The 18,098-nt window shown below is 46.4% G+C and overlaps 1 protein-coding gene across 2 annotated transcripts; it reads left to right on the forward strand.

Moving 5' to 3' along the window:
- The first annotated feature begins 2,723 nt into the window (after window positions 1–2,723).
- On the forward strand, window positions 2,724–17,710 carry vta1 (vesicle (multivesicular body) trafficking 1). 2 transcript variants are annotated; one of them, XM_037449821.2, is made up of 8 exons: window positions 2,724–2,891; window positions 4,862–4,956; window positions 7,757–7,884; window positions 9,503–9,578; window positions 13,976–14,087; window positions 15,470–15,688; window positions 15,978–16,055; window positions 16,840–17,710. In XM_037449821.2, exons 1-8 carry the CDS (start codon window positions 2,801–2,803, stop codon window positions 16,983–16,985), a joined length of 945 nt encoding a protein of 314 aa, XP_037305718.1. In that variant the 5' UTR covers window positions 2,724–2,800; the 3' UTR covers window positions 16,986–17,710. The 2 variants fall into 2 exon arrangements, with proteins under 2 accessions (XP_037305718.1, XP_037305719.1); XM_037449822.2 differs by having other exon boundaries at window positions 15,981–16,055.
- Window positions 17,711–18,098: the final 388 nt, after the last annotated feature.

Genomic DNA, 18,098 nt, shown 5'->3' on the forward strand with positions numbered 1-18,098 from the left:
GCATTTGTGCCTATTAACAACTCAATGTCAGCATCCAATTGTGGAACCTTCACCTCATGTAAGTATTTCCATTTGTCTATTGATTCTTGTATTGGTATGTGTTGTTTTGAAACTGGTAATTTTGTTTGAGTATAGACTTCTGGGAGTTTGTGATACAGTAGGCCTTCCATACTGCTGACTTCAAGACCAGAGACTACACTGCTGTGGACATTTTTCTCCTGCCCCATTGTGCACAAGAGAATTGTGGTGTTTTTACCAGTGATGTTTAACTTTCTTTTCAATGAGTCTGTACAAAATGTAGCTGAGCTACCAGGGTCTAAAAATGCATGGGTATTTATGACTTTATCTGAATTTGCTACCTTTACTTTCACTGGCACGATTGCAAGTGTGCATTGTTTTGATTGACTGACCCCCATTAGGTCATCGTCTTCTAACGAAACCATAGCACTACTCAGTGGTTTGTTTCCAGTTATCACACCTTCATTTCTAATTCCATCCTTTTCCCTGCCAGTGTGAATGTGGAGGATGGTTGGATGAGACAGAGAACATGTTTCGCATTTCATTCTGTTTTTGCAGGTTTTGCTAACGTGCCCCATGGTTAAACATCCAAAACAGATCCCGTTTAATTTCAGGAATTCTATTTTCTCGCTGTTTGATTTAGACTTAAACTTTTCACAATTTTCAAATGTGTGATCTCTTTTACAAAATAAGCAAAGCCTTTCAAGTGCACGCTTACTTGTATTCAGTTTGGGTCCACATTGTGACTCGTTCCTTTTTAGTTCAGGTGCTTGAGCAACTGTAGTGGCAAAGCTGGTCCTCCCACCAAGTTTGGTGAATGGGTTTTGTGGTTTAGGTCTTGATGTTACTTTACTCTCTGTCGAGTTGTGTATGTCGCCGAAAATTGGATCAAGCATTGCTCTGGACTGTCTTTCAATGAAGCCTACCAAGTCCTTGAACGTTGCTCTGTTCTGGTTATCTTGCATGCTACACACATTTGCTCGCCATCTATCTCGTAGCCTAAATGGAAGTTTAGACACGATGAGTCATAAGTTGAAAAACCTTCTGCAACTGGAAAATGAAACCTGCTACATTGGAATATACGGAAGTCACCTGAGTTTGGAAAGTTGGATTTACAGCCATACCCTGAGGATACTTGGAAGATTGGGAGCTGCATTCCTTAAAGTTTGTGGATTATATACGTTCCCGCTGGAAATACGTGAGGATTCAACCATTATTTCCTTGGACGTTTGTGAGTAAAACGCTGAATTGAAGCGAGCCGCCGCGCTCATATAATGACTTTGAACGTGAGCTGCCGTGTTTAGCCAGCAGGCATATGGTTTTTCAACTTATGTAGTGCCTTCCAATAAGGTCACTTCGGACGCCTCAGGGGTTTCAATAGGCTTGTTCATTTATTCCAGTGTTTCTTTCACGTATAATAACAAAAATAAACTGTCACTAAACTTATAAATAAACCAACAAATTAACAAGCAAAAACTAACAACAACAATTGAAAAACCATATGCCTGCTGGCGTCCACGTCTTCCCACCACTCAACACCGAAGCAAAAAAGACAACTTCCAGGATCGTTTGTCTTCCTGTCCACTAATTGCCACAGGTGTGCAACTTCGACCAGCAGGCGTCACCCAATTAACTTTGCTTCAAAAATGGCTCCTACAATGACCATTGATATCAGCGTCATTTATAAAAATGCATCAAATATAATTTAGGAGGCTACACTACTGTTTCTTTGATTTTCTTATTTATTTCCTTGGGCCTCGTTACTTTATTAATTGTTAATGCTGCTGTCACCGGTTGTTCTACTTTGTTTAGTCTTGAAATGATTGATTAAAAATGTACAACAATGTCTTTGTTTCATTTTTGCTTGAAATATTACATGTACTAAACCTCATTTGTTTCCATGGATACGAATGTCTGTGGACACTGGAAATTCTTTCTTAATACTCAAATGTTCAGATTCTTCCCTTGTAAAAAAATAAAATAAAATGTGGTCCATTACGGAGACGAAGACCCTGTGCTCCTGAGGACAGGTTGACCTTTAAGTTAGCAGCACGGGCACGAAGGCCGAACCCTCGTCATCAGTCGGCTGCCTCTGGTCCCACTGGACTGCATGGAGACGCATGGATTATGGATTCTTTATTATGTTTACAGCATTTGTCTGAACACTCTTTGATTGCCTAAAGAAACCGACGCACAGGATCTTTAAGAGACTAGTTTCTGTTCATGTAATCTTTTTCTTCTTAGAATAGAACAATATATAAAGCCGCACAAGACAAGTTAGAAACATAATAAAACAACATGTCTGTACAGCTCTTTTGTTTCTATTGTGTTTCATGTTGGTGTCAGATCCAGATGTTTCTTGAACAGCATTCCTGTTTACATTCAGTTTCTCCAGTCTACCGCAGACATTATATTTCAGATATTGTTTCTTAGTTAGGACTAAGATTCTGCATAATTACCTTTCTTCAATACCTGTTGTGAGCAGTGAGGCCAACAGATGCTTTTCTGTAATTGTTGTGCAGATGACGAATAGTTTTCAGCTTATAAAACTCAAGATGAAAAACTGAAGGAAAATGGCTCGACAAGTCTAGAGAATAATCAATATCGATATTAACAAAAAATAATCCCTGAAACATTTTTCTACGGGTTAAAAGGGGCAGCCGATGACGTCACCTGTCCCGCGCCGGCTGCCGCTCCTATTGGTTAACACACGCGGAAGTGAACACAAGCTAACAACAACTCTTGTGGACGCGGATGTGTTGTGGACTCTCCCGGAGAAGACATGGCGTTACCGGTTCAGCTCAGAGCCATCCAGCACTACCTGCGGACCGCCCAGGAACACGAGAAACGGGACCCGGTCGTGGCTTACTACTGTGAGTTATTTGTACTGCGTGCCGGCTAGCGTTAGCTCCTGCGCTGTTAGCATCGTAGCTTTGTTTACCTCAGCCGACAGCTGAGGCTGTGCTAGCTTAGCCGCTAGCTTCTCTTTAAACAGTGACGTTTATCCACAATGTTATTATGAGACTCTTAACGTCATCTAAGCACACGTCTGGTACTTTTAGCTTTGACAGGTCAAAGTTCGATGGTCGTGTGGCGTCATGAAAGGACGTCATTTGGGACTTTCCGTCTTTGTCGTCACTTTCATTGAGTTGCTGAAATCTGCCTGACGTCACTTAATTTATTCGAAGTACTTCGCTTGAGTACAAAGTGGTGGTTCCATTACCACTTAATTGTCTTCCTCGTATTGTACTTTTTATTGTACTACATCTCAAAGGGACTGTTGCACTTTTACTCCATTTGTTTTGCTAATGGTCATTTTACTGAGCAATCCACACATTGAGTTGAAGCCTTATAAACAGTCAGTGGAGGATCTGTTCATAGTGTGTCTGTACCAGTCCCAGCCAGTACAAGGCACCAGTATCAGACTGGTGCTTGAAGCTAACTTCTGGTTGAGCTGGTTCTTCTCCTGCTGAGTCACACCTGTAAAGATCCCAGTAGGACGTTGGTACACCGTAGTCACGTGACTGTCGGGCTCGGAGTGGGATGGTAGAAATGTGAGAAGAATATATAATATATTCATGTAGATACAGGATGCCTGTGTACATGTACACACGTATGTTTATACACACTCGTGTGTGTGTGAATAATCAGTAAGTTTATTTATAGCTGCAGTGACACAAATGACAGGAAGTAGGAATGGACCGAAGCCGTTGCCCAGCAACACAAATCCACTGAATCACACGGAAACAAAGCATTCAATGGTAGTAGCAGCATACGCCTGATGAGCAGCGTTCTTATTGTTATTGAGCCGCCACTTTCCCATGTGACCTGCTGTATGATCAGAACTCTGTGTCAGTGTTAACGAGCTGTAACATCTGGTCTTAGTCCTTCAGAGCAGCTCCTGGGATGTCTGTGCCCTCACACAGAGAACTTAGTGGATGAAATAAGGTTGTTCTAGTGTCCCCCCCCCCTCCATAAGGACATAAGTGGAGAGACAGCTTCTGTCACTGGTGGTGGATGTGACTGATGATCTCTCCATCAAGTCCTCCAACCTGCAGGGAACTCTGTGAGGTGCACAGGAAGTCCTCTTTACCATGTGCCCCCTGGTGTGTAACGTATATAATAAAATATATGCTATGGGTTAGTAAGTTAAGAAGTAAAGATAAAATGAAAAATAGTGCACCAGCTAAACAGAAAGTGACATCAGTGATCAGTGATCCAGTCCACCACTGGAGGTCAGCAGCACTGTGTGTGTGTGTGTGTGTGTGTGTGTGTGTGTGTGTGTGTGTGTGTGTGTGTGTGTGTGTGTGTGTGTGTGTGTGTGTGTGTGTGTGTGTGTGTGTGTGTGTGTGTGTGTGTGTGTGTGTGCACTCTACGGTGTGTGAATCACAACAAGTCCTCTTCAGTCCCTCTAGTATGTTGTTGTTGTTGTTTGTGTGGTTTCTGTCCCGTGTTGACTGGAGGGTGAATTTATGGGATGTGACATCTTGAAATTGAGGAGAAAGTTCTTCAGGGAGCCGTCTGCTCACCTCTGTGTTCATCAGCAGCTGATTCCTCCTTTAGAAGAACAGCGCTGCAGGCTGCAGAGAACCAGGAGACTCTAAGGGGAAGTGGGAGCTTAATGTGTTATAGCTGCATTCTCTCTAGTGATGGTCCTATGAATATTATACATTCAGTTCATCAACTTGCACTTATTGAATAGTAAATAACTATTTCTAAAATGGTTTTCATTCATTCACAAAAAGGTGATTCAGCCAGAGAAGGATGCACTGTCCCAATGCGTTGGTGGCTCTCTGTCACATCTGTTTGATTTTACCCCCCCCCCCCCCCCCCCTCCCTGCAGGTCGGCTCTACGCCATGCAGACCGGCATGAAGCTGGACAGTAAGACACCCGAGTGCAGGAAGTTCTTAGTGAAGCTCATGGACCAGCTGGAGACGGTAGGTCCCCCCATAGATGACTCATTTTTCCCATTTACAATTGTCCACTCGCAACGTCCACCCCCATTAGGGCGGGGCTACACGCTGATTGACAGGTGTACCAGAGACGATGTGCAGTCACAGCGACCTTCTGCATGTTGTCCTTCTCAAAAACAAGGGTTTTCACTTTAGTCGTCCCTCTCTTTCTCTGGACTGAATACCATGTCCTAACGTGTCCCACAGCTTCTCGCCTGCCTCGTCAACAGGACGCACTAATTACACGACATGGAGTTGTTGTGAAGAGGAGGAGGAGGAGGAGGAGGAGGAGGAGGAGGGGGGGGGTCCCAGCGGGGTCAAACAAATGAGCCTTTTACAGAGAGGGAGACGGAGCTGATGCTCCTCACGGTGCTGTGACTCCCCCCAGAGTCCCACTTTTTTAAAGATTTAGTTTTTGTAATGAGAAACATTTAATAGAAATTCTCCTCCTCTGCTTTCTTCAGGGTGGGAGGGGGTTGTTGTGAAGGAGGAGGAGGAGGAGGAGGAAGGGGGAGAACGGGTGAGGTGGCAGAAAGTCTTGCAGCGATGCTGGACTCACTTTAAGGGCCAATTAAGGGAAGCAGTGGACGAGGACACACACACACACACACACACACACACACACACACACACACACACACACACACACATGTTTTTACAGGAGCTCCAGGGATCTTCATTACTGTCACACACTCAAGACGTCAAAGCAGCAGAACATGTGCTGCTTTGACGCGTGTCTTTTATTTATACACACATACTGTATGTAATATGTGTGTATATATACACTCACCGGCCACTTTATTAGGTACCCCATGCTAGTAACGGGTTGGACCCCCTTTTGCCTTCAGAACTGCCTCAATTCTTCGTGGCATAGATTCAACAAGGTGCTGGAAGCATTCCTCAGGGAGTTTGGTCCATATTGACATGATGGCATCACACAGTTGCCGCAGATTTGTCGGCTGCACATCCATGATGCGAATCTCCCGTTCCACCACATCCCAAAGATGCTCTATTGGATTGAGATCTGGTGATTGTGGAGGCCATTTGAGTACAGCGAACTCATTGTCATGTTCAAGAAACCAGTCTGAGATGATTCCAGCTTTATGACATGGCGCTTTATCCTGCTGAAAGTAGCCATCAGAAGTTGGGTACATTGTGGTCATAAAGGGATGGACATGGTCAGCAACAATACTCAGGTAGGCTGTGGCGTTGCAACGATGCTCAATTGGTACCAAGGGGCCCAAAGAGTGCCAAGAAAATATTCCCCACACCATGACACCACCACCACCAGCCTGAACCGTTGATACAAGGCAGGATGGATCCATGCTTTCATGTTGTAGACGCCAAATTCTGACCCTACCATCCGAATGTCGCAGCAGAAATCGAGACTCATCAGACCAGGCAACGTTTTTCCAATCTTCTATTGTCCAATTTCGATGAGCTTGTGCAAATTGTAGCCTCAGTTTCCTGTTCTTAGCTGAAAGGAGTGGCACCCGGTGTGGTCTTCTGCTGCTGTAGCCCATCTGCCTCAAAGTTCCACGTACTGTGCGTTCAGAGATGCTCTTATGCCCACCTTGGTTGTAACGGGTGGTTATTTGAGTCACTGTTGCCCTTCTATCAGCTCGAACCAGTCTGGCCATTCTCCTCTGACCTCTGGCATCAACAAGGCATTTCCGCCCACAGAACTGCCGCTCACTGGATGTTTTTTCTTTTTCGGACCATTCTCTGTAAACCCTAGAGATGGTTGTGCGTGAAAATCCCAGTAGATTAGCAGTTTCTGAAATACTCAGACCAGCCCTTCTGGCACCAACAATCATGCCACGTTCAAAGTCACTCAAATCACCTTTCTTCCCCGTACTGATGCTCGGTTTGAACTGCAGGAGATTGTCTTGACAATATCTACATGCCTAAATGCACTGAGTTGCCGCCATGTGATTGGCTGCTTAGAAATTAAGTGTTAACGAGCAGTTGGACAGGTGTACCTAATAAAGTGGCCGGTGAGTGTATATATATATATATATATATATATATATATATATATATACACACACATACTGTATGTAATATGTGTGTGTGTGTATATATATATATATATATATATATATATATATATATATACTGTATATAATGTGTGTATATTCTGACCAGTGAGTGCTGTGACTTTTACCCATCGAGTGCAAACCTTTGAAGTGGACGTAGTCGTCCTCCCGTCGCTTTGTCCAATTTCATCATCTTTTTCAGGCCAGCGCCATGGTAGAGACCTGTCAATCACAGTAAGCCCGCCCTCCAGCACCCCCTGGGTCATGGTGCGTCTGGGAGCGTTCTTATTGCTCGCTAAGCGGCGTAAAAGTCCACGTCTCACTCGCTGGCTCCTGCAACGATTTTAGAGGTTGCTGCAGTTGTTCTAATGGAAGGAGGGACGGGGTCCAGTTTCCTTTGATCCCAGACTCTTTATAGTCCCTGACCAGGTGTCCTTCCTTGGTCTGCATTCCTCTGACACACACACAGTGAACACTGTGCCCATTGAGGCTGCTCAGGGTCCACCTGCTGGAGGGGACCAGCTTGCTTCTAGTGGTTTTACAAGAAACCTGAAGCCGAGCTGGAAGCGTGATGGGGGGGGGGGCGTTAGAAGGCCTGAACATGACTAAGACGTCTTTTTCTGCTAAGCAGCATCTGTTGATAAGACGCTGTGGTGCATTGATGAAGTTCATGCTTTCATATCTGCAGAGCTCACAGAAGAAGACACGGTCTCCTCTTGGCTTCATGGTTTCTTCCTGTGTTGCAGATGAAGAAGGAGCTGGGTGAGAACGACTCCATCAGTCAGGAGGTGGTGGGAAACGCCCACATCGAAAACTACGCCTTAAAGATGTTCCTGTACGCCGACAACGAGGACCGGCAGGGACGCTTCCACAAGTAAGGGACATTTCCTCTCCTCTGTTCCTTGTGTCCTCCAGGATCACTCACCGACATCCTTGTGTTATACATGAGATGAGATGTAATAAAGATGTATAACACCACACGATGATGTTAGTATTGACATAACAATGACCTCATGTCACCTGATCAATGATTCACTCCTTCACTGATCATGTGGAACAATGTAATGCTTCAGTGAGGGAGGTCCTTAATATCATTCATTTGACTATTTGAAAATAAAAACAATTCACCTTTTAGTCCTTTTATATTCTTTCCTCCTCATTTGGTAAAATGAAGAATGGGTCACTGACGTTTTATAGAAACTAGAGACTGAGACCATGAACTCATGTTTACTGAGGAACAATTAAGGAGAGACGTAGACCCAGGGGACCAGGACTCACTGGACCAGGACTCACTGGACCAGGACTCAGGGGACCAGGACCCAGGGGACCAGGACTCACGGTACCAGGACTCACGGTACCAGGACTCACTGGACCAGAACTCAGGGGACCAGGACTCACGGTACCAGGACTCACTGGACCAGGACTCACTGGACCAGGACTCACTGGACCAGAACTCACTGGACCAGGACTCACTGGACCAGGACTCAGGGGACCAGGACCCAGGGGACCACAACTCACTGGACCAGGACTCAGGGGACCAGGACCCAGGGGACCACAACTCACTGGACCAGGACTCAGGGGACAAGGACTCAGGGGACAAGGACTCAGGGGACCAGGACTCTGTGTTGTGTCACCAGACCAGAAGACCAACATAAAAACACAGATACACATTTAGTCACATCTCCACAGGCTTAAATCCTTCCACACACACTGAGGCTCTGAGGGAATGTTTATGGGAAACTTCCTGCTAAATGTTGCTGCTCAGGAGCTCCAAAGGAGACCATTCATGTCCCTCAGCTTAATAACGTCTGTGCGCTTGACACCCTTTAAATATTAACACAATATTTATACTAAGGTGTCGTATCAGTGACATCACATCCTGCTGCTATGGGTGATGATTCAGTACCATGTTGATATTTAGGAAACACCTGTGTTCTCTGCTTCCTGTGCTTCACACTGCATGGTTGTTTAAATATGAGCTGATCTGAGATCACATGACTAAATGTTTAGACTGTACTTGGTCCCTTTAAAACTAAATAAATTAACATCTCCCTAGTGACCAACTCCTCTGCTCCCATAGAAGTCTATGAGAAAATGACTGCTTCTCTCCCGGGTAAGGAAAGCTGTTTCCCCCCCGACCCCCCCCGGATAAGCAGATGAAGATGGATGGATGGTCCATTCAGAGTCCAAAAGACCATGAAGCAGGGGATGCTACAGGGCGGGGCTAAAGGCTGATTGACAGGTCTCTAATGGACCATAGAGCAGGGGATGCTTTAGGGCGGGGCTACACAGTGGTCTCCACCAGAGACGTATACACCGTCTCTACGTCCTCCTCAGTCCTTATATGGTCACTTCCTGTTCACTTGTTGCTTTGGAAACCAGTTGGTGGACCTTAAGATTGCAGTTCAAGTTCAAGAATGAAGTTTCGGGCTCAGTAATATAACGAGTCTCTTTTTCTAATAGTTTAAAACGGTCTGTTTGTCCTCCTGCAGGAACATGATCAAGTCCTTCTACTCAGCCAGTCTGCTGCTGGACGTCCTGTCCGTGTTCGGGGAATTGTCAGAGGAGGTAAGATAAGAGGCGATAGTCATCACGCACCACATTACTGAGAATGTTCCTGTTGAAGCAGGAAGTCTGACCATAATTTGATAAAACAAAAAACAGCTGTAAGTTTTCTATCTTCTAGATACCTGATCTTTGGGAAGTTTCATCTAAACGGCTTTATCTCGTTATCTCTGGGCCTTTTTAAAAGAGAAGCTGAACTAGACGTAATGTGGACTTAATGTGGCCTTTGGGTACTTCTCCTACATCAACGCTCTGAATCATTCCCACCCCACAGAAACCTTTGATACCTTCATCAAATGTTGTTTTAAATCGTAGTTTCTTGAGGAAACCGAATCAATCAGTTTATTTTCTTTTACCTCACAGTAAAGATTTGTCTCAACAAATATGTGGCAGCAGCAGGTAACGACTCACTCACCCATTCATCTCTGTATGAAGGTGTGACACACAGCAGGTCTTTCTCTGCATTGTGTCCAAGTCACCCACTTAGCTGCTGCACCAATGTACGGCTTCACACACACACACACACACACACACACACACACACACACACACACACACTGGACAATGGGTCCTCAGAGTAGCTGAATGCTGTGCAGACGGACTGATTGAGTTTCAGTAAAGAGCTTTGATCAGGTGAGTGGTTCTTTGTTACTGAACCCTGGTTCTCAGGGAGAACTTTCCCTCTGAGGCTCTCAAATGGAGAAGCAGATACCCGGATCCTGAGGATCCACAGTTCATTTTGACTTCATCGTTCATCTCTGGTCGTCTTCTGAGGTACTAACTAGGTTCATCTGCATGGGAGAACCCCTCCTTTGGTTCCACCTGGAAACCTTTCCCACATAACTATCTGGGAAAGGTTCCACCTAGAAGCCCCTATACAAGGTTCTACAGATATTCCTTGGTTGCACCCAGAACCCTTACACCGGCAAGGACCCACACATGAGGGTTCTACCAAGTCACAGTTCATATTCCAAGCGTTTCTTTAAGAACCCAAAGGGCCGAGGCCAATGTGGAGCTCAATTCAGAACCCAACGTGGGTACAACCCTCCTGGTATAACCATGACTCATCTGTTTGAGCGCTTAAAGGAACCCTTAACCCTTCGTGGGTCAAATCCAGTGCGAGGAACGCTGTCACGGCGTCCACATCTGCATCTCTGAATGTCTGTAGACAGCCAGCATAGACCACCTGCGTTCCTCCCCCACCGGTCAGGGAACTCTGAGGTATTTACAACTGGCTCTTTACAGGAGGCTGTAGATCTTCTGAGTTGAGGCCAGATGTCCGTGAACTAGATGGTCCAACTTTGGAAGCTGATAGACCAACATCTGGAACCCTACATCTGGAGGTTCCAGAGTGCTAGAATCACACTCAAATCAACGGCCACACTGGCTACATGTAAACTAAAGGGATGTGTCCATCTGGTCTCAGTCAAGATCTACTTACCCCGGCATCAAAGAAAGACAAATATTACCAAACTTTGATTGTTTCATGGTACAAACTGGATCTAGACCCAAATGCTGAAGAAACCCGAGGTATTTAAGAGACAGTACTTTAACACAGAACACTGATAATAATCTGTATGTCCTGCTCAGGTCATTTTATCATTAAAATGTTTTATAAAGAAAAGAATTGTGGGACTTTTGTATTGCACCTCCTCGTCCCAGCACACCTCCTGTTTATTTCTCATGAAATAACTTCCCAGTGAGTCAGCTTTCTCCCCAAAAGTTGCCACAGTGACGTTTATGTTTCCACGGAGACTTTAAAATGTCACAGCGTGTTGTTTCAGTGATTAGAAATTACAACTCGCTTAGAACAAACACCACTGGAGCCATTGTTTCTGACACAAAGCACTTATCAGCCAGGAGCAGGAGGTTCTCCTCTCGTTCTTATCAGTACCTTCACCTCCTTTACCAACCCCCAGCCCAATAACTCATGTACCTTCACCTCCTTTACCAACCCCCAGCCCAATAACTCGTGTACCTTCACCTCCTTTACCACCATCCAGCCCAATAACTTGTGTACCTTCACCTCCTTTACCACCATCCAGCCCAATAACTCGTGTACCTTCACCTCCTTTACCACCATCCAGCCCAATAACTCGTGTACCTTCACCTCCTTTACCACCACCCAGCCCAATAACTCGTGTACCTTCACCTCCTTTACCACCACCCAGCCCAATAACTCGTGTACCTTCACCTCCTTTACCACCACCCAGCCCAATAACTCGTGTACCTTCACCTCCTTTACCAACCCCCAGCCCAATAACTCGTGTACCTTCACCTCCTTTACCACCACCCAGCCCAATAACTCGTGTACCTTCACCTCCTTTACCACCATCCAGCCCAATAACTCGTGTACCTTCACCTCCTTTACCACCACCCAGCCCAATAACTCATGAAGCTTCACCTCCTTTACCACCACCCAGCCCAATAACTCGTGTACCTTCACCTCCTTTACCACCATCCAGCCCAATAACTCGTGTACCTTCACCTCCTTTACCACCATCCAGCCCAATAACTCGTGTACCTTCACCTCCTTTACCACCATCCAGCCCAATAACTCGTGTACCTTCACCTCCTTTACCACCACCCAGCCCAATAACTCATGAAGCTTCACCTCCTTTACCACCATCCAGCCCAATAACTCATGTACCTTCACCTCCTTTACCACCACCCAGCCCAATAACTCGTGTACCTTCACCTCCTTTACCACCACCCAGCCCAATAACTCATGAAGCTTCACCTCCTTTACCACCACCCAGCCCAATAACTCATGAAGCTTCACCTCCTTTACCACCACCCAGCCCAATAACTCATGAAGCTTCACCTCCTTTACCACCACCCAGCCCAATAACTCATGTACCTTCACCTCCTTTACCACCACCCAGCCCAATAACTCATGTACCTTCACCTCCTTTACCACCACCCAGCCCAATAACTCGTGTACCTTCACCTCCTTTACCACCATCCAGCCCAATAACTCGTGTACCTTCACCTCCTTTACCACCATCCAGCCCAATAACTCGTGTACCTTCACCTCCTTTACCACCACCCAGCCCAATAACTCGTGTACCTTCACCTCCTTTACCACCATCCAGCCCAATAACTCATGTACCTTCACCTCCTTTACCACCATCCAGCCCAATAACTCATGAAGCTTCACCTCCTTTACCACCACCCAGCCCAATAACTCGTGTACCTTCACCTCCTTTACCACCACCCAGCCCAATAACTCATGAAGCTTCACCTCCTTTACCACCATCCAGCCCAATAACTCATGTACCTTCACCTCCTTTACCACCACCCAGCCCAATAACTCATGAAGCTTCACCTCCTTTACCACCACCCAGCCCAATAACTCATGTACCTTCACCTCCTTTACCACCACCCAGCCCAATAACTCGTGTACCTTCACCTCCTTTACCACCACCCAGCCCAATAACTCGTGTACCTTCACCTCCTTTACCACCACCCAGCCCAATAACTCGTGTACCTTCACCTCCTTTACCACCACCCAGCCCAATAACTCGTGTACCTTCACCTCCTTTACCACCACCCAGCCCAATAACTCGTGTACCTTCACCTCCTTTACCACCATCCAGCCCAATAACTCGTGTACCTTCACCTCCTTTACCACCACCCAGCCCAATAACTCGTGTACCTTCACCTCCTTTACCAACCCCCAGCCCAATAACTCATGAAGCTTCACCTCCTTTACCACCATCCAGCCCAATAACTCGTGTACCTTCACCTCCTTTACCACCATCCAGCCCAATAACTCGTGTACCTTCACCTCCTTTACCACCACCCAGCCCAATAACTCGTGTACCTTCACCTCCTTTACCACCACCCAGCCCAATAACTCGTGTACCTTCACCTCCTTTACCAACCCCCAGCCCAATAACTCGTGTACCTTCACCTCCTTTACCAACCCCCAGCCCAATAACTCGTGTACCTTCACCTCCTTTACCACCACCCAGCCCAATAACTCGTGTACCTTCACCTCCTTTACCACCACCCAGCCCAATAACTCGTGTACCTTCACCTCCTTTACCACCACCCAGCCCAATAACTCGTGTACCTTCACCTCCTTTACCAACCCCCAGCCCAATAACTCGTGTACCTTCACCTCCTTTACCACCACCCAGCCCAATAACTCGTGTACCTTCACCTCCTTTACCACCACCCAGCCCAATAACTCATGTACCTTCACCTCCTTTACCACCATCCAACTGTACTGTTTTTAACATTGAACAAAGAGGAAAAGCAGAATCTTTTGATTCTACAGACTTTTACTTTGGAAAATAACAGTGTTGATACGATAAAAACGGTCAAAGATTTTTCAACGCGTCCTTTAAGTCGACCTCACATCATCACTGTTGTGCCTCCACCTTCTCTACCAGAACATCCAGCACAGGAAGTACGCCCGCTGGAAGGCCACCTACATCCACAACTGTCTGAAGAACGGGGAGACGCCTCAGGCCGGACCCATCGGCATGGAGGACGGGGAAGAAGGTGTGTGTACGTGTGTGTGTGTACGTGTGTGTGTACGTGTGTGTGCTTTGTGAAGTTTGTGGTAGTGAGGGAGGACGTCAGCAGGCCGATCTCATCCAGCATTTGGAGTAGAACCTGTGGAACATGCTGGATGTCCTTTGTAGAAATGTGACCAGATGGTCGTGTATGATGATGATGATGAGGAGGACAGGTGGACCTACGGTGCTCATTTCTCTACCTCACGTACTTCTATCTTAATTAAACCCAAACGATGGGCCTTTCTTAAACTTCACCCTCTTTCCAGGGGGCTATTTTGAGAATACTGTAATCAGATCTGACCTTTAGGCCTCTGGCACCAGACTTCCTGCTTAGAACGTGACCTTTGAGGAGAAAAAGCTCCCTGGACCCAGAAGACAAAGCAACAGAATCCGTTATGCAACGAAATGGCCGTTGCAGCCTGTGAAGTTGAGTCCGTTTACGAGAGGTCAAACGGGGCAGGAAGCTGAGCCCTAAGGTCCTCTGCTCTACAGCAGTGACCTTCTGCTGCAGCCTCACATCCACCAAAAACATGTCCGACGTTTCTTCTTCCAGATCCCTGTCTTTTATTTAGTGTCCTTAAAGCACGTTAATGTACCTGAAGGACACCTCATCGTCATCATGTTGTGCTCATAGTGCTAAATGGTTATTTTTCCTCAAGGAGGGAGAAGGGCGGATGGACAGAGAAGGTGTGTGCGCCATCGGAGGAAAATAACTAAAGGGTGATGAAAGTGTGTGTGTGCATGCAGCTGAGGGCTCCCACAGGTGATGATGTCATGGTGATGTCACACACGGCCTTCATGCCAGCGATGGGTCGATCGGCCCGGTGATGGGGAGCGATGCGTTCAGGCTCTCCTCCTCAGGGAAGGAGACGTCCGCTCTTAGGTTGTCCGTGTCAACATGCGTTCATGTTCTGGTCCGGCCCCGGGGGGGGGGGGGGCTGACGCAATCAACAAAGTGAGTCCAGATGCTGCAAAGTCCCAAGTGGACCGATTGAGTTTGTGGTGCAGGGTGGAGGAGATCAGAGCGTGATAACACTTTCTCCTGGAGGACTTTAGTCATATAAATTAAATATATGTGTGTGTGTGTGTGTGTGATATATATTAGAAATGTAGCCCCCCCCACTCCCCTCCTCACTCTGAGTCACAACTCGTGCTTCTCTTTGGTTCTGATCCAATCTTTCTTCACGGACCTTCTCTGAGAGTCAGGACAGAAGGTTCCCGTCCTAAATGCTCTGATTGGAGAGTCGACTCCTCCAGAACGAACCTTCTGCACCTCATCTTTCTTCTCATTAGTCAGTGAGCATGACCTTACGACCTTTGGAGCCTCGACCCGGGTCTAAGCTGCTGTTTCTTCTCTCCCTACAGACGAGTACGGAGCTGAAGGCTTCTCCCACGGGGGGTCCTTTAGGGGGGGGGCGCCTTCAGGCTCCTTCGAGGAACACGACCAGAGTCCGGGTCCGGGGATCGGCTTTGGACCTGGATCGGGTCCTTCTGGTCCCCCAAACAGCAACTTCAATAACATCCACATCCCACCGGGGGCCCACGCACCGGCCAACACGCCGGCCGAGCTGCCCCCCCCTTCAGGTACGTGTCCCCCCCCGACTGTGGGTTTAAACCTGACTTCAGCTCTTCTTTTAGAGTCCAAATGTTCTAGTAGTTGTAAGATAAATAAAGACAAAGTGTTCTGTCTGCTGAACGTCTTTAAATGTTTCAATCCAGCTGCAACCTTGTAAATGTTTAATAAACTCTCAGTGGAGACAGAAGACCTTCACGTCTCCATGAACACATGAGACGGATGAACTCCTTCCTCCCTGCTGCTTGATTTCACACTTTGTCTCAGTGAGACAATAAATGTCCTTTTGTTGACCAACAGAAGCAGTGAAGCCAGTTCCTGTTCCCAGATCAGTGGTCCTCGTGCCCCCCCCCTCTCCACAGCAGGGCCAGCAGCAGGGTGAGCACTCACTCACTCACTCATCACTCACTCACATTTCTGCAGGATTAGATGAACCCTCTGAACCGGAGGTGGGAGGGAAAGCATCTTAATCCTGGGTTGTCATGTTTCTCACAGTCCTTGAACGCATCATAAGGGACAAACGCTCAGGTGGGAAAAAGCCACCGAGCAGAGAGCAGCGGGTGGAAACATGTGAACATGATCATGTGACTGATTCTTCTTATCTACAATGTGATGACAAATAGTCCTCAAAGACCAGAGCTTCTGGTTTGGACCTCAAATCAATACCAGGCATTTAGGATTGGGGCTGTTTTGATATTTTCCATATTAGTGGTTTCCTACTGAAGTCCAGCACTTCCAGTGTGTATCCTCCCATTACCACAACATGTGTTTTCAAAATAAAGCTCCGTCTTGGTGGAGAATGGAATAAGTAGCTTGATGTCGGGAAGCAGCGAGGACGAGGTGAGAGAACCAGAGTGTTTGGAGCTGTAACCTGAGGCCCGGCAGGCTTTATGGGGCCCAGCAGATGGTTCTGGTTTAACCTGCGCCACAGGAAGTAGCTCTCTCTCACTCGCTGTTTTATAGGTTAGATGTTGTGACGAAGGGTACACAACGTAACCGCTACACACACACGCAAACAACACGATGAGGAACGTACAAGAAGCCCTACAACACGCCGTGTGCAGGTAGATGCTGAGATGGAAGTAGCCTAGCAGCTAGCTTAAGCTGCCCCCCTCCCCCCTAGATTCCTAATCGTGCTTTAAATACGCCCCTCCCCCCACAGGCGGCGTTCACCTCACTGCCGAGGACTTCACTAAAGCCCAGAAGTACTGCAAGTACGCAGGCAGCTCGCTGCAGTACGAAGACGTGGACACGGCCATCGAGAACCTCCAGAAGGCCCTGAAGCTCCTCACCACCGGGAGAGAATGAGGCCTGTGTGCCCGCTCTGACACAAACACGCACACACACACACAGACACACGCACACACACACACACACACGCAGAGACACACACACACACACACACACACGCAGAGACACACACACACACACACACGGCGCGTTGGTGGAGATCAGCGTGTAACAATGGCCGTCTGTCTGGGCGACTTTATTAATTCGATCAAAGCTTCGTTGTTGGCGGCGTGTTTCAGACGCTTCTCCTCCGTCACACACTTTAACTTTTGGTAAAATAATCTTCTTTTTGAAAATCTCTCCTTTCTGGCCTTTAAAAAATGAAAATAAAACCAGGCTGTGATCCGATAATATTTCGGAGGTGTTTTGTTTTAATGTCGCGTAACAAAAGTAAAATAACCAACTGACTCTTGACCTCTCGACCTCCCGTCATCGCTGCCACGGCGTCTGCGTTTCTTCCGGTAACCATAGAAACGGGAGGACCGCGGGAGAGAATGTGGCATCAGTGTGATTAGCCAACATGCTACGTGATGAGCTAACGAGGAGAAACGCTTTATTGTCTTTATTATGATTCTACTTTCATTTAACTTTTAACACAAAATCTCACCTTTGTTTACAAGCTCAGTGTAAATGTTGATTATTATCTGGATTTCTGGTTTATTGTTATTTAACGTTGAGGTTCGACGTCCTTCATTAAGATTCGATCTGATGTGTTTAGTTTGAATAAAACATTTGAGAAGAAGCTCCGATGTCTCGTCTGAGTCATTTTTGGTTTTTAATTTCTTGTTTTAGCAAAATCAAGTGTTTAATTATTTATCATTTTATTTTGTCACTTTGTATAATAAAAGAAAATTGGCTGACTTTTTATCAAAGAAATGAAAATATGATCAAACCTACATTTAGGTTTTTATCGCTCTGAGACACCTTTCTATTCATCATTTTTTGACATTATTGTCTCTTTCTGTGTCTCTTTCTTTCTTCTCCATCTGTTTGTTTCTAATTAAAAGTCTGGTTGTATTTTTAGCTTTTCTGCTTTGACAAATAAAACAAAGTTTTATTCCCTCTGATTCCAGTCTTCTCACATTAATCTGATTTTATTTAGTGTCTCAGCTGCAGGGGACAAAATGTTTC

The sequence above is a fragment of the Pungitius pungitius genome, chromosome 20, assembly GCF_949316345.1.
Source record: "Pungitius pungitius chromosome 20, fPunPun2.1, whole genome shotgun sequence".
In the NCBI taxonomy this organism is placed as follows: Eukaryota; Metazoa; Chordata; class Actinopteri; order Perciformes; family Gasterosteidae; genus Pungitius; species Pungitius pungitius.

Bases quoted from the DNA above. Each gene is read 5' to 3' on its own strand.
- vta1 (XM_037449821.2), top strand. From the start codon at position 2,801: ATGGCGTTACCGGTTCAGCTCAGAGCCATCCAGCACTACCTGCGGACC. The intron at 7,885-9,502 runs GTAAGGGACATT...GTCCTCCTGCAG, and splicing joins CGGCAGGGACGCTTCCACAA to GAACATGATCAAGTCCTTCT. The intron at 16,056-16,839 runs GTGAGCACTCAC...CTCCCCCCACAG, and splicing joins ACAGCAGGGCCAGCAGCAGG to GCGGCGTTCACCTCACTGCC.